General features: G+C 41.8%; 2 protein-coding genes across 2 annotated transcripts; both read right to left on the reverse strand.

Annotated features, from left to right (window-relative positions):
• Positions 1 to 470: 470 nt before the first annotated feature.
• Positions 471 to 7,408, reverse strand: LOC104640550 (glutathione S-transferase-like). Its single transcript, XM_010308937.2, has 7 exons — positions 7,276 to 7,408; positions 6,058 to 6,171; positions 5,073 to 5,124; positions 3,167 to 3,299; positions 2,192 to 2,333; positions 1,191 to 1,322; positions 471 to 861 (listed from the first exon to the last, which is right to left on the reverse strand). The coding sequence occupies exons 2-7, from the start codon at positions 6,142 to 6,144 to the stop codon at positions 742 to 744; spliced, it is 666 nt and encodes a 221-aa protein (XP_010307239.1). The 5' UTR covers positions 6,145 to 6,171; positions 7,276 to 7,408; the 3' UTR covers positions 471 to 741.
• A 6,151-nt stretch (positions 7,409 to 13,559) lies between these two features.
• LOC104630001 (glutathione S-transferase A4) lies at positions 13,560 to 25,250 on the reverse strand. The gene is made up of 7 exons (XM_075747344.1): positions 25,214 to 25,250; positions 20,820 to 20,926; positions 20,057 to 20,108; positions 16,196 to 16,328; positions 15,707 to 15,848; positions 14,577 to 14,708; positions 13,560 to 13,854 (listed from the first exon to the last, which is right to left on the reverse strand). Exons 2-7 carry the CDS (start codon positions 20,904 to 20,906, stop codon positions 13,732 to 13,734), a joined length of 669 nt encoding a protein of 222 aa, XP_075603459.1. The 5' UTR covers positions 20,907 to 20,926; positions 25,214 to 25,250; the 3' UTR covers positions 13,560 to 13,731.
• Between the last annotated feature and the right edge of the window lie 602 nt (positions 25,251 to 25,852).

Below are 25,852 nucleotides of genomic sequence, written 5' to 3' on the forward strand. Positions count from 1 at the left end.
TAGTTTGCATACTAAGCGAAGAAATATGAACCAATTATTGGAACGGGGAGTGTACCACTTTGTAATCTTTGTAACATTTGTGTATAAATATGACAAGAGAACCAGCATTAGGGGTGCCTGATTTGAGGAACTATCCTCCTGACACCCAGCGCTGCAATAAAGGAAATGCCTGCTTCTTAATGCTAAATTAGTGTTAAGGAGTTTTCTTTCATTCCCGAATTTCGGTGGCAGTAGGACCTCTGGTCCCAGCATACTCCAAGTTAAGTTCAGAGGAACGCTGAATCCAAACCTGTCATCCCCATCAAACCAGAACCTGCAGGCTTTTCCTGGCATTTCCCAGAACAGATGTGTCACCCACTGTTTGGGCTAAGCTCTCTTCATTTTCCAGCAATTCTTGGGAATGCCAGAAAGACAGAATCAGAGAGCCCTTAGGTATATAAGTAGCAGCAAGAAGTCATTGAACAAACTGGTTTTGAGTGTCAATAGTAAGACTTTATTTCTGGTAATCTCTTAAGTAATTTAAGACATCCTGTGTTGTCCAGCATACCCCCTAATTGAGTGAGCTATTTCATTTGCTGGTACACTCAGGTAGGCTTGCTTTGGATATGTTTGCAGTAGGCTAAAACCAGTCCTGCAGCTTAGGAAAGAGAGATGAAAAACCTTTTCACTATTTTTATTAATTTCACTTTGCTGCTATCAGCAAACACAAGACATAGCATTTCTGTGGGTTTAAGTTGCTGCTCAGTAGAAAATTTTCATCACTTTTGGGACATCTTTTTCTTCTAGTGGTGGTTTCCTCTGGCTGCCAGGCTGCAGAAATTTCTTTATTGTGGGGATATTGCTTATTCTTGCTTTAAAACTCTACAAAACAAAACCAAAACAGCACTGTTCTTAAGAACCATGGTAACTGTCAGACATTTAGATGTTATACATGCTCTAAAAGTAACATTATGGGCTGATCCTACAGAAGAATCTATATGCATCATCCTGTTATGCTTTTATGGCTATAGTAACAGAAGGTGAGAATAAGCATCAGTATTTGACACAAGCTAAAAATACTTAGGATATTGGAATTTGATTTTGTCTTTCACTTATTTTCTCACTCCCCTACTCCCCCTGTATTTCTCAGCCAGTTTAAATCAGTGGTCCTGCTTTGATTCATTGTCCTTTAAAACTGTCCATTCAATTACCTGCAAGAGAGGAAATTTGGCAAGTATATCAGGCTTGCACTCTTCTGCCATTAAAAGGGTTTCGAGTAATTGCACATCTGCCCTGCTAAACTGGTTGCCAACAAGAAAGTCTTGTCCATGGTCTTTCAAAACCTAAGAACAGAGAACCAGAAGTGATTTTTAATTTTTTTTTCCTCTGTGTGACTTAATATGATAGCTTCAAAGCAAGGTCACACACTGCATGGAGATATCCTTGACAATAAGAACATCTGTAGTACAAACAAACAACCTGACCACACTGTCACTCTTGGCATAGTTTTTCAGTCCTTTCTCTTCTGCTCTTCTCCCTGGCAGCTCAGTTGTACCCCTCTTGCCTTCACCTCCGTAGCTCATGCAATCAGCACTGCTGTGGTGGAGGCGAAGCTTTATGGGATACAGCCATCACTGCAAATGCCTGTACAAAATTTACAAGAGGCTTAAGTTCAGCCCAGGGCATAGTAAGAGCATCTTGGAGTCTTTCAAATTGCAGCTCTCTTACTTCTCACCTGTTTCCTCTTAAAGTTTGGGAACATTGCATTGGGAGCTCTCCACGTATAACCTGTGCCTCGTGGTCTTGACACCCTAATCCATCCTTCCTTTTGCTGCAGAAGGAGCAGTAATGCTTTCACATAGCATGTGTGGTAGAGGGGGTCCTGTACTTCAGGAGGAAACTTTATGTAAAAGTTGATGCTAATAGTGGCTTTTTGTCTGAAACAACATACAAACTGAAACATGGACATTTGGGGAGATCAGTGTGTCCTGGGTTTTTGCAGTCTGCATCTCTCCCAGATTTGTGGCACCTTCTGTCCCCTCCGTAGTGTTCTGTCTCCATCCTCATCCCAGCCCCACCAAAACCATAGCATTTATATTTAAGTGTTTTTTTTTTTTTTCTCTGTTTTCCTCAGTACAAATTGTTTGTGTGGATCCAGAATGGAGTTTCAGGAAAACAATATTAATTAAGATACTACATCTTTGCCACGTACCTTCTCATAGACTGGGAAGTATCTGTTTGTGGCCTTGTCCACAATAGTAGCAAAATGTTGCTCCTTTTTATCGGCTGGTTGGAAAAGGTGGGTCATGAGTACCTCGTTCAGATCTATTACTGCTTCCACGTACATATCAATTCTGAAAGGAATAGATCCAGTTGGTCAAGTCAAACACAGTAGGTCTGAATAGCACGATAGCTACTGGCATAACCCCACTGAGGTGTTGGGAACTCTCCGTCTCTTCTATCCAGCATGCAGTAGCTTAGGGCAGAGGCGAGAGTGGGTGAAAGACAAGTGCAAAGTGCCTAACAAAAAACTAAAAGACTGTACCCCTACCATTTTTTCACTAGGGGTGATAGTTCTATGTACTGTTTTTCTGAACCGGAGTACAAAATTGGCATGTGTGTCATCCAACCTTCTGTTAAAAATACAATCAGATGTGGGAAGTTAAACAGTAGGTCTATACAATTTCTAACAAATATATTGAAATGAGTTTACCTGTGCTAATTAACTTGAAGCATTTAAAAATACTTCAGGTCAAACCATGTGCCCTAAGAGCCCTATCCTTTAATAACCAGTTATTAAGTCTAATTCTAATTCCTGGTTATTAGAGAAGATTTTTGTTTCCATCAAAGGCATTTCCCTGAATTTGACGTGGTGAAAATGCCTGCTGCTGCCAACTGCAGGAGGAAATGAGAAGCAGCATCAGTACGACAAACTGCCCTCTGCGCTCCTGACTGCTTTCTTCTGATAACTGTACTGACCTTCAGTCTTTATGAACTCCCTTGCACCACGCTGCCTGTCTAATCTAGCTGGTTATTACTGCTGTAGACATCACCCGCAGTCACGGTCAACACGTGCTACATGAAAAGTATCACCGTGAATCTAACTGTGAGTTGGGAAACTCTTGAGTTACACAGAGCGATAGTATGAACTGTAGTCTAACAAAGAAAGGTGGTACTGTTACAGTACAGGGCTCTCTCCTTCAGGTCTTTCCCATAGAGGTTGTATTTTGCTGCTATGTAGTTGCCAATGGCTCTGCTCTGCACCATCTTCATCCCGTCGATCTCCACCATGGGCACTTGCTGAAACAGCAGGGATCCGTCTAGGGAAAAGAGGACAAGACAAGGAGATGTTCAGTCTCTGAGTAAGAACCATTAGCAGGTGTTTGGCAAAGTAACTATGCTTATTATTTTTTATTTAGAACCATAGAATCGTTTTGGTTGGAAAAGACCTTTAAGATCATCGAGTCCAACCGCTAACCTAGCACTGCCAAGTCCACCACTAAACCATGTCCCTTAGTGCCACATCTACAGGTCTTTTAAATAATTCCAGGGATGGTGACTCAACCACTTCCCTGGGCAGCCTGTTCCAATGATTGACAACTTTTTTGGTGTCAGTATTCCTCCTTCTCATAACATGGTATGGAAAACGCTTACCATGAAACCAAGAGCCATTTCTTAGTGACATGTTAATAACTTCATATTATAGCAACCATCTTAAGTTTCTTCAAATCTGAGGAAGCACCTAAATGCGGAACTTTTAGCAGTTATACACAAAAAGACAAGTCCTGTGCTGTGTGGCTCTAACTCAGGTGATTTTCATGGAGGTTAACACAGATGAGAAGGACTGAAGGATATGACCCATAATGAGCCAGTTTCTGTCATGCTTTGGTAAGTATTATGGAAATCTGGACTATTTAAGGGCTTGTCAAAATATAATCTGAATATAAATACATATAATACTATCTTTGTGGCTACTATATTGACTTTATACAATGACATACATCTGTACAGGCATGAAGCAGGGAATAATAGGTGGGTTTCATGAGATTCCTGCAAGAGCCAAATATCACTTGGTGTGAGACTGTAGCCATGTAAATCCCTTGCTAGTCTGCAGAAGCTTTATTCTAGCAAGGAAGAAGTCAAAATACCTCCAGGAACTGATCAGAGAAGTGAGTCAGAGTATTTACTTTATGGAATCATATTTCTTGACTCAAATAACTGATCAGCTGCATCCATCTTTGTATCCACTGTAAGGCAGGCATGCAGAGGAACTGCCTGCTATTAAGGACACATTTTTATTTATGCTTGTGTCTCAAAATACTTTTTAAAAGCCAGCAGGTGGCAGGGAGATCAAGTCATCGTTCCTAAAGCAGAGCAGGACTACAAATGCCAACCCCAGCTCAGACCTCTTTGAAAAGCCAAGTGAACTGGAAGAGCACAGACATGTAATTTGCTTTGGAGATGTGAATATCATATCCACAAAGATGGAAGTAAAGATAGCAAGGTGCGTAGTTGCCTTGGGAAACAGGAACGCATCAGAGGTACGGGTTAAACTCAGAAATCTGGAACTCTGGTTTCATATGGATTATAAAACAACAACTTTGTAGGCAACCTAAAATGCTAATGAATTTCAAGATGATCTGATGACAAAAACCTGAATTGTCATAGGACAGGGGACAGTGGGCACAAACTGAAATGCAGGAGAGTCAATCACCTGAACTTAAGGAAAGGCTTTTTTACTGTGAGAGTTACTGAACAGTGGCATGGGCTGCCCAGAGAGGCTGTGGAGTCTCCATCCTTGGAGATACTCAAAACCCAACTGGACACAGTTGGAGCAGATGATCTCAAGAGGTCCCTTCTGACCTCAGCCCTTCTGTGATTCACTGAAGACTGAAGCAACTGGGTGGATGATCCTATGTAACACACAGCAGTGTGCATCTCTGATACCTCATGTACTATCCAGTCTAGATTTTCTTTTTAAGACATAAGACTGCTTAGGTGTTCTAAGACAAACAATTGTTGTTGTTGTATTGTTATCATTATCATAATTATTGTTATCATCATCTAGTTATTAAAAAGTGAAGGAAACTTACCCTTCTGTAACTTTGTTAGATCATCCTTTGTTTCCAGAAAACATTCTTCAAACTGCAGGAAATACAGAAGAAAAATTGTGTTGTCACTGCATGTTTAACTTCTGCTTTCCATGAGACAGTGAGGGCACAAAGAGCTGTGTTTTGTGGAATTTTATTTAATAAAAAAAAAAGAGCAGATTTGGAAGTGATATCTTTAAAAACTTATTTTGCCTCTGTCACATCCTCTCCTCTTCCCTCTCACATGCAATGCATATTTTTGTGCAGGTAAGATTTTGGCTAAAGCTGAGGTGACTGAAGGGCACAAAACCCTGTCTGCAAAGCAAACAAGGACCATGCCGCTTCTGTTGTTGGTGCTGGCAAGAGATGGTGGAGGCAGAGGAGGAGAGGACAGGTAAATTCACACTGCAGCAGCACAAGCTGGCACAAGGAGGGACAAAGAGAAGAGATCATGGGCTCCGTGCAGCTTTCTGGCACGTTGCCCATCACCATGACAAAGACTCACAGCTCTTAAAACACACAGATCCCGGCACTCCCTTTCCAGTTCAATATCAGAAGCTGTTAGAGGTAAAAACAATCGCTCTAGGTTTTATAATGTACAGTACCTTCAGGGGTAAGCTACACTGTAGTAGGCACAATAATTTTTTGCTATTTTGGGTTTTAGCTGAAGGTCTTCAGAATTGAAAGTGGTCAGCCCCTGTGATCAGAAGATAAGAAACCAGGTTCTGCTGCTGTGGTTTTATTTTTTTTTTCTTTCACTAGCTACAGGGGAAGAGGCATTTATGGTGCTACCAGCAGGCCTGGCACATGATACTTGGAAGTGAAATGGGAACTTGGCCCCCTGCTTAGGGTAAGCTTATGGTCATTGTTGGCTTGGTCAGCAATGCACTAAATGCAGAGCTTGAATCTGCTGGTCAGTCACATTTTTTATAAGGAACAGTAAAAATACGTATTTGTCACATGCTCTTAGTATAAAAGACAGGCAAACCTCAACCCCGGCTGCTGCTAGTAGCCACCGTATTGATTCCATCCGGCCTCGTCCATTGAAGTAGTGCAGCTTGGGTTTCCCAGACATGTTTCTATGTGCCTGATTTCCTACTATCTGGAATAAAGAAGTAAGTTTTGCAAAATAAAGATTCAGAATGCTGGTTTTGAGACTCTAACTGGTTCTCAAGCATTGTTCAAAATTGTCATGTTCGAAACCACTGATTTATGGTCCAAGACTCTCATCAAATTAGCAGAGGAGGTAAAAGACTGTATTGAGAGACTGCATTGTATCATTTTACCTTAAGATGTCTTTTATATGTGCAGTTTAGTTAAGCAGAACTCTGCACTGAGAGCAATTGGCCAATGTCAGAGAACAAGCAAACCAAAACCCATTTCCATCCCAAAGCGTTCCGCTCTGACCAAAAAGCAGGGTGTGCGAGATAGATACACTGCTCTGTTTACTTTGGTATTATCTCAGGATACAATTTACTGTTTATGCAGATACACAGTAACTGTAAACTCAGCAATTGCCGTGCTTTCTCCAGTAGCCGTTACGCTCCATTATAAAGTGACAGGAAGGATTTTTTTCCCTCATTGTAAGCATGCAATCTCATTTACAATGCTCCCTCTCCTCTCATTTCTTTAGGCAAGCACCTGAAGACATGGAATTTAATTTTGTCTCTGGTAACATTGGATTTGCCTTTACCATAGACAGAGCCAAAGCGCAATACCTGCTCGGTTCAATTCCAATGCTTTGCTGAAATTTAAAGCAACAACAGTTTCTAAACTGATTCTTATCCCCCTCCCCATTCAGAACCAGTGCGTACACATCAGCAGCAAATATGTAGATGGTGCCTAGTTTATACTAGCTTCACAGTTATGAACACTCTGTCGACAACAAAGCTGAAGCATTAAGAGCAGCAAAAGCAAATGGCTAACCCCACCCCCCCCCCCCCCCCCCCCCCATTTCCCTTGTAAATAACATGTCATCTTCTCTACAATAGGAAGAAGGGGGTAAGAGGAAGCACTCCACACTTCTGAGATCTAAATTTCTTCAATCTGTACACCTAGAAAGCAGTTGATGAGTAATTTAACATTTTATGCACATAACCATGTTAGTAAAAAAGTATATGCAAGTATTTAATCCATAAACCCTATTCACTGACTTAGTTTCAAGTACACTAATTCCCAGTGCATGTCCACATTCGAAAAAGCTTACCTTGTGCACAGTATGACTCACGCTAAGCTCTCAGTGGCTTTGCCTTGAGATTATATAGGTCAGTAGCCCCTCCTACAAAGAGAATTACAAACAGTTTTCTGCCGATGGAAGACTCCTATTTCATGAACAAATAAAACCAATTAGGTCTGTTTAAGTCACTTCTCACCTACAGAAAATAAATTCCTGACTAATGCTGACTATGTATTAATGTAAGATTCACAAGAGGTCATGATCATTGAGAACATCTGTGACAGAAGAAAATTGTATGATGTTTCCTATTTTCATTGTTTGCAACTTGCTAGTTAAAAATAATTGGACTGGCTGAAAAGCTCCCAAGATTTAAAAAAAATACCATGATAGCAATCAAAGTTTTAATATTTTATGATTTTGTACTTTTAACAGATTGCCGCTTTACATAAGTCACATCAACTAATTCAACCTGAATCCTTTATAAGCTTCATTCCCTTCCTTAGGGATGGGGGATATTCCTTCAGGACAGTTTTCCGTGGAATTTCATTCCTCAACATACAAGGTTTTTTTAATTTTTCTGTCAAAAATGTTTCCCTGAATTTGACCTGATGAAAATGCACACCAGAGACAACTATAGGAGACAGTAAATGAAGAGTGGTATCAGAAGACAAATTGCCCTCTGCACTCCTGACTGCTTTCTTCTGATAATTCTGTTGACTTAAGAGTCAATGTGGCATAAAGTCCCATGCACCATCCTGCCTGTCTAATCTAGCTAGTTAATACTGCTGTAGACATCACCAGCAGGCAAGGTCAACATGCTATAAAAAAATCTGCTGTATCACTCTGAACATAATTGTGAGCTGGGATATTCTTCTCATATTACACAGGGAGGTTGTACAAACTGAAGTCTATCAAATAAAAAAAAATTAGTTGTTACAGTACAGGGGGCTTTCTCCTTCAGGTCTGTTCAGGTTCATAGATGTTGTACTTTGCTGCTATGTAGCTGAAAATGATCCTCATCCCATCAGTCTCCACCACTGGTGCCTGTTAGACTGATTTGTTCCATGCTTGACATTAAAATAAGCAGAATTATTTATTTAGAGTTAGAACCACAGAAGGACAAGGCATCAAGACAGTCACCACTGCAACGTCATGTCTTTTAGGAGGTGCATGGTCCCCAGCGGAGCACTCTGTAGCATGTATGGCACACAGGGAGAGCCAGGCTTCACAGAACGGGATTCCTCACTGACAGCACATCCTATAGCCTCTGCCTTCTGGTTCAGGCTCTTTTCTTCCTTATTTCCCTCTGCCGCCTTCTTACCTTTTGGGAAGTTCTTTTCTGCAGCCCCTGAAAGCCTGCAGTGGGGCTCAGTCACCTACGCAGAGGTGTCCACGCTACTGTGCGTGCTCGAGGGTGTCCACCGGCCTCTAGCTGCTGCTGCAGAGCCCGGCTCTGCAGTGTGTGCCATGGCACGATGGCCAGCCCCGCGGGGGTGTCACGGAGAGCCCCAGGTGTCTGTGTTAAGTGCAGCAACAGCTCACTCTTGGTATCACTGTAGAAGCACAAACTGCCCACATTTTGTTTTCTGTTAACGTCCAGCCTGAAGTAATTTCTTCGTATTTTATAATGAATCAGAACTCTGCATGACAATGTTTTATTCTTGAGAAGTGACTGCTTCCCCCTCTAGGATTCTGGGAGTGCTGATGTTTGCTGTTAGCATGGGGGTCTATCAGTAGAAGATGAAACTACACTGCTGGAAACAATTTCCTGCATTGTTGGGCAGACAGACACGACCTGGAATCTAGGATGATGTGGGAGATTGAAGCTTTCCCTGCAAAGACATGTGCACTGAGGTGCATCTGGTAGCGTTTCACCAATGCAAGCTCACTCTTACGTAGCTTGGCTGGATTAATCATTTGTAGGCCTGGCCATGATAAACTCTAGGAGATATCTCAGGTCTATTGATTGCTCCTGCAAGGACTTGGTATCCACTGTGTCAGAGGTCTGCAGGGTGACAAAACACCTGTTCAAGCATGAAAGTTAATCACAGTGTAGACAACTTGGGAAAACTCATCTCACCTAACTTTTAGACACCTGCATCTAGTCTAGCTGCCTAGTCTCCTTCAAATAGGTCTAAATTCAAGTAGGAGGAATCCCTCACCATGCAGTTGAGCTACAGCTGATACCCAAACCGAAGCCAGCAGTGTGCACTCAAAAGGTAGATGGATGCTGTCTCGATTGAAACAGTTAAAAGTTTAAATGAACCCAGTCCCTTCAACTTTCCCTCATGGGTAGGGGAGAGGAGTAGGAGTCTTCAGGGGGTGATTTATCCTGATACTGACATTTCTTACCCTGTCGGAAGTATCCATCAAGACTTCAGGCAAGTCCTCTTCAGCACAGTTACTAGACAAATTAAAATTGAAAAATACAATACAGTCTATGTCTCCTAACTTAACAGGGCTTTTGGAAAAGTCACTTCACTGAGCTTGTAACGTATTTTGGAAAATGCTGTAGAAGTGTCATTTGTATCTTGCATGCCTGAAGGCATCTAATCCCTTTAGTACTTCTAGGTTCAGACTGACCATCCAGGAGTTAAAACTAGGGGAAATGTCAAAGATATTCTAATAACTTAGGAACGGATATTCATTCACACCAGCTGCTGCTTCTGGCCACCATCTTGTTTCCATTTGGCCTCTTCCTTTAAAATAATAAGGTATAAATATATATTACTATTTTGTAATTTTTTTTTTCAGACATGATACTCATTTCTTGACAAAGCATAGGAAAATGTTTTGTGTCATCAGGATTTGTGAATTTTCCTCTCTGTATAAAACATATCAGAATTTTCTTGATTTGGGTTGGAGCTGTGTTCAAAATTAAGAGCCAATATTTAAAATGTACTCGCAGGGAAAGAGTTGCACGCACAAACTGTTGCATCTTATTGTATTAGCAGGGGGAACAGGGACTGCAGGGAAGGGAGCTTCATCTGTGGCTAATGAGACCTGCTGGGGTATGGTATGCCCAGCCCTGCCTTGCCGCAGAAATGGAGTGCAGCTCCAGTGTTCTGTATTATTTAAAACAAAGGGCGCATTTGTTGTGTTTCCAAACTGGCGCTGCCTGTGTTCAGCACACTTGAAAAGTGCACCTCATACGTGACATCCCATGAGACCTTTCTCCACACTGAATTACGCCCTCTGAACCCAGCAGGGTAAGTGTGCAATGTAAACGTCTTATAAACCCAGGACTATGTTTACCAAAGCTGGACTTGTAGAGGGGAGGGAGACATTAAAAGAAAAAAAAAATGTCCTTTTCTGCAGTGATCCCCATGCTGACTTAACACTTGGCTTCAAGTATGTGAAGGGCATTAGGTGTTTTCCCAAACATTTTGAAGAAGAGCGAGTGGGTTATCTAGAAGCCAGCAGGTATTCTCAGTACTACAGAGCTTGATTTTTTTTTTTTTTTTACCACGGTGTATTTTTGCCAGCAGTTCTTTACATGACAGTTTGAATAATAAATATAACCTTGCCTAACCAAAACCAAATCAACGCTGTGATATTCAGTGAAAATTAGTGACCATCTTCCTCTGGCTAACATTAGCAGCTCCCGCCATCTCCATGTGAGGCAGACAAAGAGAAGATTGTGAATGGGGTGTTAGCTGCTCACCACTGCTTTTAGAGCTCTCTCTCCACATAACAGCACATCAACCTTTCAGATTTTCTTCTAGTTCCCTCTGGATTGCGCCTTTCTCTCTCTCCTGCTTAGTTTGTAGCCTTAGTTTGTGTCTTTTTGGCAAATTCCAAACTATCTCGCTTACCTGTGATTATTCCCGATTTTCCTCTCCATGCTTCCAGCCCCTTTCTCCTTTCTAAATGTGATTCTCTCCCCATGGAGACAGTCAGTATTTCAGAATAGAAAGTAGGATGCCATTGACAGGCAGGCAGTATCAGGACTTCCAGAGCATTCCACACCTGGAAACCTTCTCTTTAGTATCCTTCCTCTTCTTTTCTCAGCTTTCCATCAGACAGCACAGAAAGGTTCCTAATATTTATGCAAATTCCAGGGTTTCTTAGGTCACTACTAGTAATGATTTCAGACAACTCCTCTCTGAAACCAGGGTAAAGGGATTCAATTCCTTTGCAAGTATCCCTCAAAGCCCATTCGAGCAATAGCACGGTACAAACCAGCACAACTCCCCTCTGAGGTCACTTATGGCCTAATGCGAAGGTGCACTGACCATTTCAACAGCTGACCTGCAGGTCCTCACTATCCGAGAGGGAGAGAAGCCAGCCACTTAACTCTGCTAGCTGTTCCCTCAGGAGTTATTGGGAGTTCAAAAGTGGAAAACTGATGGGAAATACAACTTCTGTTTTGAAACTCAAGGTGGGCATGGAAAGGAAAACTTAGGCACCAAGTACCAGAAGTATGTATTTACCTGCCTTCTCCCGACAATGACCTCTAGCCCTCTTGCTCCGTGGAGCCTGGAACGTGCCATACGACTTGTTAAACTGCTTGTGCTCTCTGCCCCTACAGTTTAAGCCAATGTATGTCCTATACCAGCGGGAAATGCAATTGCTTTTAAAAGTTTTTCATACCTCTTACAGAATTAAGCTGCAAATAGGGCACGCTAGCATTTTTCCAGCACCCTTATTTTCAGATTTCCTCTCTTGTCCAGCTTGCCTAAAGGCTTGACAACACTAAGAGACATTAAAAAAAAAAAAAAAAAATCCTGGTTACAAAAGCAATTAAATTTTACAGGAGTGCCAAACTTTTTACACACTTGTGAATAACTCACAGAAGGATATTTGCTACTTCAGTTCTATTTATGCTTAGAGCATAAAGGCACACTTGAGTGCACAGTTCACTAGCACTCACTATTTGATTTACAGCTGTGCATAAGCACACACTTGGCCTCAGATGAATGGAGCTTCAGTGCTTGCAGGTCATAGCCAAAAAGCTACACAGTTGCAGCAGATGTAACAGTAAAAGGTAAGATGCCCCTGAGAAAATACAGAGCATGTTCAGTTAAAACCCCCACTTCATCTAGTTGTACCTAATAAAAAAAAATAATGAAGTATCCTTTTGCAGTCTGCTGTGTGGGAGAGGTGTGGGGGGATGCTGAAGAATGAGCAATCTGAACAGGAAGTTCTATCTTCTCTTTTTTTTTTCCCTACCAGGTTCATTTTCCAATATTTTTTTCTAATTTCCTTTTTTTCTACATTTTTATCATGACAATATTAAGCATCAGATTTAGTTACTGACATCCACTGGAACAAAGCTCCTCCTATACAGATGCTGCTCTGCCACAACAGGCCCTTTCACAAGGCAGATTTTGTCTGCTGTAAACATATATCAGCCCTGATATTTATGTTTTAAAAATCAAGAGGCTGAACCTCCGCTGCTCTGTATTCTGTAGAAATAAACCACCTCTGCCTGACCTGAGTCTGCAAAACAGACTGTGTGTTTCTTCCACGATGTTTCGTTCTCAAGAGATAATGTATTTGTAACCTGCATGTGAAATGCAAATGATTTTGATGTTTGAAATAATTGACTTATGAAGAAAATAATCAGTTTTGCAAGGAAAACTTTGCAGAGAGATCTTAAAAAATTCAATTCACCCACAGGCCTTAATTTAAAGAGGGTCACATTGCCTGCATTTTGACCTGTTACAGATGCGTAAGTGAGCGATGTACCAAGCAGCCCACACGTTCAAAGCCCGTCCTGTTGCTCAGTGGAGAGAGGCAGCAGCCACACGGATTGCGTGGAGATGTACATCACTGCGGGAGCAGCTGCTGGGGAGGTGGTGTCCCTGCACGGGCAGGCACGCGGTGGCTTTCTCCTTGGGACACCACAGAGGTGCCTAGTGACAGAAGATGGCAGGACGCACCACAGCACTGCAGGACAGTTTGCCTGTGGCGTTGCCAACTGTTAACAAATAAGCCCAGCTACTTTTCCTGTAAAATGTAGCTTTCTGGATTTTACAGCAAAAGCAACTTCTTCCAGAACTGCTTGAGACCTGCTGGTTTTTCTCACTAGGGAACCAGGACAAGACAAAGCACTGACCACAAGGGTGACAAAAAGATGGTATCACAAAGCTGAGCTCAGCTCATATCACAGACTCCAGAATATATCTTCTTCAACAAGTTTCATTCCAACAGTGGTAACACTGCATTGGTCTTTTCCCAAAGGAATAAATTCCTACCCTCCAAATAGTTCTGTGCTTCTGTACTCCTTTGTTTTCATGTTTTGCCAAGCATTTGATATCAAGAAAGACAAATCTAGAGTAATCAGAATGTTTTATTTCATTTTTGGGGGGTTTTGTTTGTTTGTTTTTTTACCATGGGTTTTAACTACAACAATACTAATTTCCTACTTCCTTTAAGAGTTTGGGGTTTGGGTTTTCAGTGGTTTGTTTGGGGTTTTGGGGGTTTGGTTTTTGGTGGGGTTTTTTTTCAGTATTTTGGGTCTCACTAAAGGTAGGAAGACATTCATGTCTTAAAAATCTTCAACACGGTTTCTACATAACGTTCATCTGGTGGAGGTTTCCTTGGGCTGCCAGGCTGCAGGAACTTCTTAATTGTAGGCATATTGCTGATTCTTATTTTAAAAGCCTAAAAACCAAAAACAGAGTAAGAGAAATTCCAGCTACTCCAGCAGCAAACAGTGCTCCTTGCACAGAACAACTGCTTCCCCCGCTGATAGAAGAAATCCTATCATTCACTCAGATCTCCATCTACAGTCTCCTTCTGTCCAACAGAAGGACCCAGCTGCTGCAAAAAAACCCTGTTCTTACTAAGGAAGGCAGAGAAGTCATCCTCAATTGTATCGAGTTGACTATTGAAACAAAGCTGTGGCTTAATGCTAAGGCCTGAGTTTCTAGTCATACTGAAGGTAGAAGTGGAGTGAGGTTACTGGGATCCCAAAATTGTAATACCAGCCAGTAGAGAAAATGGCACGCTGTGCCTCATTCTAACGTGTCAACCTGTACCACAGACTTAATTGCTTATCTGGTGTTAGATAGCATCTACTGGTAGGAAGCAAAAAAATGAAAACAGGGCAGCTTAGATCAGTGATTCCCTTGGGATGACATCAATTGATTTCTATAGAGGAGGTATGTACCACTCAAAGAGGGACAGGTATACCTGCACAGGGTTAGTCAGGAGCACACAAACCAACTGGATCCATTCCCTCTTCTGCTTGATGTTAAATAAACATACAGACAGTGACAGTTCCTCGAAGAGCCCACACTCCTGATTTACATAGCACACAGAGGTGACCACTTCGGGATTGCCCTCTAGTTCCTGAATACAGGCATGCTCAATAACAAAATTACCTGCAACTGAGGAAACCCCGACAGCACAGCAGGTATGTTCTCCTCCGCTGCTAAAATGGCTTCGATTAGCTGAACATCTGCCCAGCTGAATTTGTTGCCCACGAGAAAGTCTTGGCCATGTTGTTTCAGAACCTGTAGAATACAAGAGAATGTGGGCTGCAAGTGAGAACAGGTCGTATGATGCCTGGCAGCTAAGTCGCACGCACAGCTGTAGAGCTGAACAATTATATCTGAAATTTCAGGGTGGAGTTTTCAGCTGGAAGCCTGTGAGCCTAAATCACTTCATTATTGTTGGGAAAAAAATCTGAACTGTACACAGACTACGAATTTTGGTGACTTGGTAATGATGAATGATGATAGGCACTGGGAAGAGGGACAAAACCACACACAAGTAGACTAGTGACGGTCATAGAATTAGAAATAGGGATAATGGAGGAACTAAAGAGTAACTCGGAGAATTTATAAAATTGCCATTTAGATATTTCATTTAAAGTTATGTCCAATGTTTATATCAGGAATCAAACTTAGAAATGCAGAATTACAATAGCTAACCAAAGAGAATCCATGTCTTTGGAAATAAGTTTTATACTTGTTAGAACTTTCTAGGATGTTCAGTCTTTATTATTGTTTTCTATGAAAACTAGATGAATGTTACAAAAGAGAGAAATATTGCCAGATGCCTGAATCATATGGGTTTTGTTTGCTGTTTTTGAAAGTGGAATGTGCAGAAATCTATGACTGTTGTTTTACTAAAGTACTCATAATGTCCCTACCTGATTTCTTGGTGAAGCATTTTTGCATTCTTCTAATGAAAGTGTTCCAAGTGAAATTAAGTATAGCAGAGAGATGTGCTCTAAACAAATATAAGTGTGGAACTATCCCCTCAAGGAAAAAAGAAATCATACATGCTTGCCTGTACTTTAGTGAAAAGTTTTGCTGTAGAGCTAAGAACATATTGCTTTGTTTGCCATGTAGATTATTTCAAATACCACAGCCCTGACAACAAACAGAGAAAATGTACTGACAGAGATGAGAAAACTGAGGATTTGGAACTGACCTACACTGCAAACACGTTGTTGTTTTGTATTTGTAAGTACAACTTTCACAGGCACATCCTCACTGTCACTTACCTTTTCAAAGACTGGGAAGTACCTGTTAGTTGCCCTCTCCTTAATTGAGTCAAGATTTTTCTCCTTTGCCTCAGGCGGAGAGAAAGGAAACACCAAAATCATTTGCATCAGGTCTGTTATTCCTTCCACATACATGTCAATCCTATTGGTGGGAGGAAGACAGTAGGAAAGAGCACAGGGGTTATTTCATCTGCTTTCCAATTAACTAAGGCAATTTATAGGAATTTTATATCACCACCACAGTGCCAATTTTCACAGCCAAAACTAAACATGAACTAAAGCTAAATATTCTTTAAAAGGACTAAAAGCCTGCTTCTGTTCAACAGTGATTCAGAAGCAGTGGTTAAAACCTGAGCAAAGGCTAGAGTCCTTGCTCTTTATTGTGTTAGCCTTTCTCACTCCTTCCTACTGGATTTACAGGATTTGTTTTAAGTAACGCAGCTGTCAAATAACAGATTGCTCATTAAGTGAAAGGAGGTGTTACGGTACAGGGCTCTCTCCTTCAAGTCTTTCCCGTAGAGGTTGTATTTCCCTGCTATGTAGCTGAGGATGGCTCTGGTCTGCACCATCTTCATCCCATCGATCTCAACCAGGGGCACTTGCTGGAACATCAGGACTCCATCTAGGGTGGAAAGTTGAGGAAAAGCTTGTTAGTTCCTTCTAGACTTCTAGCTTTACAGGAGAGCGAGAGACTGAGCATGTTTCTTTTGCTGTTTAGGAGGTCATTGATATCTTGCCACACCTGTAAAACTCCATGCAGTAAACCAACATTGTGGGAAAGATCAAATATTGACTAGTCTGCATCACACTGTTGTAGCTAGGTCATCACAGTGCAGCTGGGCCCCTTGGTTTACAGCGTTGCCAGAGCTCTGCTGGCTGATGGGAGCTGGCACCAGCTGCTGCTTTGCAGTTCTGGACCCTGCCTCACGCTGGCAGGAAAAGCTTGAACTAGCACTTTCAACCCAAGGGATCGAAGGAGAATAAAGATCTGTGTTAAATCTGAACTTAAAAAAATCCAATTATTCTGAATGCAGATCAGTTCCTTAGCGGGGACACACACACACAAATAGAAATTATGAAAGGGGTAGTACCACAGCAAGACTGAGATACTGAGGTAAAGGAAGAGGTCAGGCCACTTTAAACATCATGAAGCCACAGAGTTAGAGATTGTTAGGGACTGTGACAGCCATTGCAGTTTAAGTAAGTTTTACACAGTCACTCCAGGGATGAGAGTTTGTGTCCCCATAGATTTTCATTACAGGGCTATCCTCAGGCTTAAATTGCTGTGGAATGACACTATTTAGATAAGCCACTACAATCCCTTCCAGCCTCTGTAGTCCCATTTTCTCCTGGTGTTGGTAGGATCATTTGTCTGAGCCTTCAGTGAGGCAGCTCTTGGAGCTAAGCTGACATGGAGATTCAGCATAGCAAAGCCAGTCTTTTCTAGACCAGTTTTCTGCTGGACTAATTGACTGTCTTTGGAGAGACTCCCTTCTCCATTCACACATTAAGGGGATACAGAGAACAACCCCATCCTGTTAAAATCACAGCAAAACTCCAAATACAACTAGGTAGCTGCCACTTTGCATTGCTCAAAGTCAATAATTTATTTTAATTGCTCAATTTTAACCTGTTTGTGGCATCCTTCTTTAAGGTATAAGGGTTCATCTTAACAGGCACATCTGTCTGCTTTCTTCTCCACAGAACTATTAAAATATTTGCTAGCCTAGAATTAATAAATGTTCTTCACTTATTCTGTATTATTAATTTACAGTTTAAATTCAAAGAGTAGTCATCTGCCTGTGTTTGTTTCTTGTAAACAGTCACAAAACTCAGGTGTCTTCATGTCTTTCCAGAACACATCTCTGCAGCTTAAGGAAAAAATATTACTTGGTATCTATCTAGCAGAAACACAGTAGAATGGGAAAACTACCAGCTCTGCAAGGATATTTTTCAGCAAAAAGATGCACAAAGTGAAAAATAAAATCTGACTTTCTGGCCCTTGACAAAAAGTGGTGCAGCAAATGTGAGTGACCTGAGTGCACGGTTTGTTTCTTATCTACAGAGAAGAGGGATTTCTCTCTTATGACCAGCAGCAGACTGCTTCTCCTCGCTTTGCGGTGAGAACCACTTCACGTAGCCACTGCATAGAATAGGTATGCAGGATTAAAAGCAGTTTGCCTATCGTTTTGCAGATTGCATTGTGCTGTCTGAAGGTGGTCTGTGGAGCATTAAACACCACGCATCTAGACCTACTATTTGTCGCAGGCCAGCAGAGCTTCTCAGCAGCCAGGTAGCAACTTGGGGAACCTGTGGCTGCACAGATTGAGCCAAAGTAGTTGTCTCTCAGGCCAATGGGTAAAGGTCTGGCCACGCTGATGCTCTTTAACTCTCTCAGCCTCCAAAACAGCTGTCTGTCTGTAAGCTGGCTGTTAGGAAGAGCTCCTTGCTCAGGCTTTATCCTGGACACTGCTGCAGCATTGCTTAGAAGATCATCAGCTGGCCTGGACCATTCTAACAATGTGATGATGTCTAAACACAGGAAACCCTGGCAAAAAGCATGTTGGTAGAGAGAGAAAAATATTACAGGGAGAGGTAATGTGGAGTTATTCGTGTTCAGTCCTGCCCTGCATGATCGGCAGCATTCTAAAGGTCTCTATCAGGATGACTAATTAATTTGTCTTTCTTTAACCCACCGTATCAAACCCCACCTTTTTTTTTTCTGTTCTCACCCTCTTAAGCTCAATATATATACATAAAAGCCTTTGATCTTCTTTATAAAACTTCCCTATCCTTTTCATGACCACTTAATTCTTCTCTCTGGATATGGATAATCTTTGACGCTGTATCCAGGATTGTATCACTCTGTCTGGATTAATTAGTCCTGTGAAACAAATTCAGATTTGGGCTTTCAGTACCCAAGCTATGACATTCAGAGCTACAACTGGTGTCTTTACGCTGCACTGCCTTCCCACATCGTCAGATTCCCAGCCAGCCAGACCTGCAGCTTTCATTCTGATCTTCTTGATACCACTTCTTTTTTTATTTTTGTTCATTTTAGTTTTCCTGCCAGAATTTCTTTAAACATAGCTTTCCCTTTCTAAGCAGGCAGCCAGAATGCAGCCAAGCCCTCTTCAAGTCCCCTAGTACGTCCTGGCAAGCTCAGCCTGCTGTGAGGTTTCTTACATGTCTCGGGCAGCAGGTAAACTGCGGGGCTGGTGCACTCTAGTTTGGGAGCTGGTCTCACTCCCAAGGCTGACATGAAACCTTTGTGGCTTGCTGCTTTGACCGTGTCAAACTTCCTGCAGGTCTCCCTGCTTTTTAGCTGGGGGAAGTTTCATGGCTCAGGCTTATCCTGCTCAGCTGGCCCCATACCTTACTGCCCATCAACCCCTGCCTTAAACTTCGTAATTCCTGGCCTCTAGCACTCTCCAGTCAATACCTATAGATGTGTCTCAGCTGATATTTGACATAGTAGAAGATTCCTTATAACATCTGAGCAAATATTACCTTATCTTCCTTCAAATCTACCACTGCTATGACTCGGGATGTGACAAGTGACTATTCCTACCACCCTTCTTTCCTTTACTTGCTGTCTTCTTGTCTCTTCTAACAGTTAAAAATTCACACTCTATTTAACAACTAAAGCTGTGACAATTCTCTGTTACATGTTACTTTTCTTTTGTCACCTGCTTATACACCTCTAGCCTACTGTTTCCTTCACACGAGGGTTTGCAATGTAAGGAGAAGAACTGTCACTGGTGTGTTGGCGCAGAGTCTAGAACAAAGGAAAACTGCCTTTCCTGGGGATTTGGGTGCCATGCTGGCCTTTCATTTAGAGGCTTATCTCACTGAGGTTCAGAACCGATGTACAGGTTCATCTATACTAATCAACTCAAGAAGAGCTCAGGCCAGCTGACACAGACTGGCCACATTTGCTCTATTCAACTCTCTCTGCCCACAGAGCGTGGCGGTCACATCTAAAGGTCATCTTGGAAATGGCCCCTGGCCTGGGCCAACTCCTAAATGATGCCTATGAATTGATTTGAGGAGTACTAGTTGTCCCGAACCAAAAGTGTACCAGGAACCATGCTAACAGTTCATCGGCATAGAATTAAGTTGCACTTAATTTGCTACCCCTGTTTAATGTACTACAGAAACACGGTCACAGAAGCTATGGCTTTTAGTTTATAGGAGTTGTTTGGCACTGCAAAGAACAGTGCCAAACCAGTATTTCAGTACTCTAGGTGTGCAACTAGAAGTTTGCACTGGTGTAAACAAACTGATTTTAAACCACAAATTTAGCTAAATTGGAGCAATTTTTTGAGAGACTAAGCATCAGATTCTTACCTTTGATTAACTTTTCATACTGCTCTCTTGTTTCCAAAAAATTTTCTTCAAACTGGAAAAGGAGAGAGAAGAGCATTACGTTGCTGTATTTGACCATTTTTTCTTCTGTAGGTGACTGCACATAACCATGTGCAGAATGACCCAACCAAGCAAAAAATAATGAGCTGGATCTTCAACTACGCTGTTTGGGCACAGGTGTCCTGAGGATCCCCCACCCATCCTCACAGCTGGAGAGGAGCAGAAGGGCCTGGCCACCTCTGCCTCCGGGCACTGATTCAGAAATAACCTGAGTGTGGGTAAAAAGAGAGTCCAGACATCTGCCGGAGGAAGACAGATTGCAACTAATACCAAGGGAAGCACAAGGTAAATCAACTACTTCTAACCCCACCCCATGTAAGTCAACAACACTCTTTTGTTTATACACATTGTAACTGCAGACTAAGTAAGACTGAGTTAAGGAGGTTTTGCACAGCTGGAAAACTCAGGTATTAATTAAGGGCCTTTAAATTAATCCCCATTTGACCAATTCTGATTGATTAGTTCAGGGGACTTATACTAGCTCCAATAAACTCCAAGCTCCACTGAGTTTGTACCCCAAACATTAACCACTGAACAGGGTAGTTACAAACGTGCAGTGCCACTGGCCAAATGACCGTAGCCACCACTTTGCAGCCGTTTATCCTCCCACTGAGGGTTTTCAACCCTCCTTACCGAGGCCAGTTTTAAACACCAGTTCTGAACACTGCACCGAGTGTCAACTAACCTCCACACCGGCTGCTGCCAGCAGCCATCGGACGGGCTCCATTCGCCCCCTTCCATTACAGTAGGTAAGCCTGGGCTTCCCCGACATGCTTCTGAGCTCCTGGTTCCCTGAAAAACATTAAGCAGAAAACAGTGTCTCATAAAACTGGTGTAAGTACCATTATTTTGGGGGGGAGAAGGAGCCTCTCGTTCACTATGCCTGTTGGAATTGCACTGCATCTGGTTTAAAATGTAAAATGAGAGATGGACCAGTGACACCACACAGCCTGTGCTAGGAAAGATGTGCAGATTTGTAAAGCCTTCCCCAATGCTAGTAGGGAGGCTTTTTATGATTATAAGCAAACACAGACATGTTTATACATGTGGTTTGAGTCCCAAGCTACAGGGGAAACCTTGCTGCATTTTAATAGGGTTATACAAAGCTAGTGAAAATCTCACCACATCCTCAGGGAAGTTATTCACTTACAGTTGTTGCCATCATCCTCATTGAAAAGAAGAAAAGGAAAACATGTTTTACTGCTAGGCTGAAATCTATCTATCTTTGCCAGATGTCAGAGTGTATTTTGCAGCTTCAACTGCCATCCACTTCTTTCCTCAAGTAGGGGCAAATGAATTGTTAATCTTCCCTTTATTCCACCAAGCAGGCTGAGCTCCCTTGTCTGTCCTATTGAATGGTTACAGCCTGTTTCCATGCTGCTTATGTCAGCCTTGAGATGTCCCTCAAGGACAGATCTGGAACCTGGCTGCATTGGCATCAAGTACCCCCAGAAGTATCACCCAGGGCACCGGGCACTGTGGGAGGCTGGAGTAACCTCCCTGGAGTAACCCTCCTCTCTGCACCAGGAGCAACAGAGCGCGTGGCAGAGACGTCTGTATCGAGCCGTTCCATACGTAGGGACAGCCAGCTGGACTATTTGCACTGACGCTTGCGTATAAGTGTTTGCAAATCCAGGCTTTAATTTCTCTGTGTTTCATTGCCCTAATTACTAAAAAATGGGACTAGCATTCCACCTTCACAAAGATGTTAATGTCATACGCTAATGACTGGGAGGAAAAAAAAAGGTTAAAGATGGGTATCCTAATTGTGTCCTAATGACTCAGAAACAAAGAGTGCCTGATTTTAAAAAATAATTTTAGATGACCCCAGTTTTCTCAAAGCTAAAAGCCAAAGCAGCTCTATTAATTCTGTCGCACTTTGCATCAGCATTACATTTCCCATTTGAATCAGGTTCAGTACGCCCTAGTGACGCGCTTTCTTCAAGTCACAGTGCTTTGTAAGTGTACTTAAAGTACGTTTGGAACATATTTTGCCAAAACCTGATTTTAAAGAACAATCACATTGAGAGTTCTCCCTTGAGCAATTGTGATAGGAACTACATCATGTTACTACAATAAATATGGATATCTGGGGTAATTTAGACAATATAATCCAAGTACACATAAAGGAAAAAATGATCACCACCAGTTTAAGTGCAAATAGCTGCTGCAAATTACAATGTTTTGCCTCTAAGACAGTGGTTTTATTAGCTTCTGCACATTGTGTGACTAGCTTTTACTATATGACAGTCAGCTTATCTATGTAGTTCACAACAGCTAATTAGTGCCTCTTTCATTATCATACGTCTCAGATACATTGCATCTGTATCATTTCAATACATATTGCCCCAACTTGTAACGTGCAGACACTTACAGCAAATAAGATTTTAACTAAAAAAGCCAAAGACTGCAATACCAAGGATATAAAACTTAATCCTCTTGGAAAATTTATGTATTGTTTGCAGAACAAAAACAGAGGGAGTGAAAAGCCTTAGGTATCATTTTACATTAATAAGAAATTCTATATGGCATTAAATTATGTGACAAGAACAATGACAAATGGAGAATAAAAACCTGTCGTCAGCTTCATTTTTATTTTTTTAATTAAGAAGAACTCTGTCAGCCGTAAGTGGATTTTAATTGTCTTAACGTTCTGACAGTAAAAAAAAAAAGTTGCTTTTTTTCATAAAGTCTTCTCAATCTCTAGATCCACTGAATGTATCTCCATTGATATACAGGGACCTGACACATGTAATTCACCTACGGACACCAACAATTCGGTGCCTGGTCCTGAAGCCAAGTCCTGCTCTGAGAACTCAGTTTAGTTGCCCATTCCTATGTGTCTACTGACACTTGAGATTCCTTAAAGGTGGACAGATACAACCCTCGACCCTTTGGAGACAGGGGCAACTTTTTCTAACTTAAAGCAGTATACCTATTCACCCGGTCTCTCAATGCCTTTTTTGCATTTATTTGGGGAAAGATACAGCTAACATACATAGACAAGGATCCCTCAGGGCTTCCCTAGGTCCTCCACTATTTTTCTAAAATTTTAGTAAAACATTTGCAGGATGATGTGTCTAAAAAAATTCATCCATTTTTGATACCATATGCTGATGATTTATTAGTGTTCAAGGAAATTTGGTATAGCTGACACATGTACCTTACTGTTTGCCTCAGCTGAAAAGGGCTATCAAGCTTCTCCACATAAGCTACAATTTTTGGAACAGAAGTGTAGAATATCTGTGTTATATTCTCCAACAAGAGGAGCAGCATTTATCTGAAAACCATTTCAAAACCATTCAAAATCTTCCCTGACCAGTTACTAAAATGAAATGCGAGCCTTTTTAGGAGCTGTAGGATTCTTCCACCCCTGGATATCTCCTTTCAAGGAAATGGCAAAACCAAAAAAACCCACCAAATCGCCCAGATTATTGCTCAAGTGCTGAAGAACCCATTCACTGGACAACAGACAAGGTAAAGACATTTGAGTTTTTGAAGCAAGTTGCACCTGCCCTGGGACTGGCAGACTACAGTAAAACATTTACCTTGTTCATACAAAAAGGGAAAGGAACAGCCTCTGGGACGGTAACAAACATGCTGAACCCTGTGACTCTACTCCTTGCACCTGGGGAAGGAGCTCCACATCACAACTGTGTAGTAACCACCCGTGAAGCTGAAAAGACTCAAGAAAATTTAACAGACATGCCCATTTCTAAATCCCAATCTGGAACTATTTGTTGGTGGGTACTCATATTATCTGAGCAGCAAACAGGTTACGGGTTATTCAATGACTACTGTGAATGAAGAAGTGGAGGCTTCACCACTCAGTCTGAAGCTGAGTGCACAAGCTGGCCAAAGAAAAGACTGTAAAAATTTATGCTGATTCTCAAGATGCATTTGGAGCATGCCACACTACTGGACAGTTACAAAAGCTGTGTGGGTTTATAACTTCTAGCGGAACTAAAATATGAAGTGCTCTGCAAATTACTGAACTGTTAAAAGCTATACAATTGCCAGAGAAACTTGCTAGCATTCACCAGCCAGCCCATACTGGTGGAAGGACAAAAGAAGAGATAAGAAATAGTCTAACAGATATTGCCGCTAAAGCTGCGGCACAAGGGCCATATGAACCACCAGGCTTACAAGTAGTCCGACAGTCCGACCTGGTGTTGCTCGCTCCTGAAAAGACATGTTCAACTGTTCATACTGAAGAAATTGAGTCTTGGAAAACGTATGAAGTGACCAAAGGCTCCCAGGGAAGATGGAAAGCAGATAGGAAAAACTTGCCTATTTTACCTAAGCAATATCTGATTCTCATAGCAAAAATGCATCACCATCCAGGTGTTTTAGGACTGCTGCACTAGCCCAGACACTGCTAGAAGAATTGCTTTACACCAGGAATTTATGCTGCAGCCAAGTAAGTAACCGTGTCTCACACGCACTACCTTTAGTCTTAATGGATATTAAGCAAAGACCTCAACACAAAATTTGTCTATATAAAATGTTTTTACTGCTTTTGTCTAAACTCCCATATTCCCATCCTATTTCCTAGTAAACCTGAACAGCATGGCTGTCTTGAATTTCTCTGAGGATGCTTCTCAGCGATGTAAGCATTGTTTAAGAGAGGATGGTCTTTCAGAAACAGCATTACCAGCACTCAGTGGGAAGAGCCCTTTAGCCCCAGTGCCGGGAGCAGAATCGAGCGTACCAAATGGGCCAGCTTTCCTGCTCAAACCTAGAAGAAACCACTATGGTGCTGGAGGCTTGTACTGCGTTCTCCCACCCACCTTTGCCTTCCCCCTCAGCAGCTTCATGGCTGCCTTGCTCAGCTCTGAACTGCACCGCAAGATTCATTTCCTGGTTAAAAAAAAAAAGTTTTTCTCTTCCTTTCTCTCTCCTGCATCTTCCAGCTGGTGAGCAACTATCAAGCCATGCTTAGTCTACCTGACACATGAACTAAAGACAGCAGAGAATTTACATTACCCCAACAGATGCTCTAGTAAATTTGGAAGTAGCTTCACTATAAATAGTCACTCAAACACATTAAGAAAAAGGAATTTGTAAGTTAGTACTTACCTCCTAAACTTAACCCAGCCTCCACCCAGCACAGGCACATTCCCTGGGGTGTTTAAACTTTGGAGCTCGGGGGAGTTCCCAGCCATACCCAATGAGAGAGAAAATCTCCTATTGCTATTAAGCTGGCACTGCCCAGCTTAAAGACATAGGTGTCTGAAAATTGCCATCCAAGGCAGAGACTGTCTTACTTTTTCAGTTTGCTGATTTGATGATACCATGTGGGTAGCCTCATAGTTTCTATTGTAGCCGTTTATTCAAGCTGCTTTCTTGGAATTATAGGGGCGGTTTGCCGAAATACAAGGGCAAGACATTTTAACACATTGAGAAAATGACAGATTTTTCTGGGTCATACTTCGGGTAATAGTAACCATTTAAAGACTAACCACTAAAGTTTCTAGGCTTATTTCACTACTTAACAGTAACCCAGGTTTTTCTTTTCAGTGCTGTATGGCACAGAAAAGACACCCAAAGTATGGGATAACAATGCCCAAATATTTTGAAATGCAGTTTGCCAGTATCAAACTTACTTAATGATGACTTGGTCTAAAAAGTAGATGAGCAGTTTATGGTCACAACTGAATCTATGTCTTAAGCAATAACATTAATTTTGGAAACTGAGTGTACATGGCTGATACTCAG

The sequence above is a fragment of the Balearica regulorum genome, chromosome 3 (assembly GCF_011004875.1).
Source record: "Balearica regulorum gibbericeps isolate bBalReg1 chromosome 3, bBalReg1.pri, whole genome shotgun sequence".
NCBI classification, from domain to species: Eukaryota; Metazoa; Chordata; class Aves; order Gruiformes; family Gruidae; genus Balearica; species Balearica regulorum.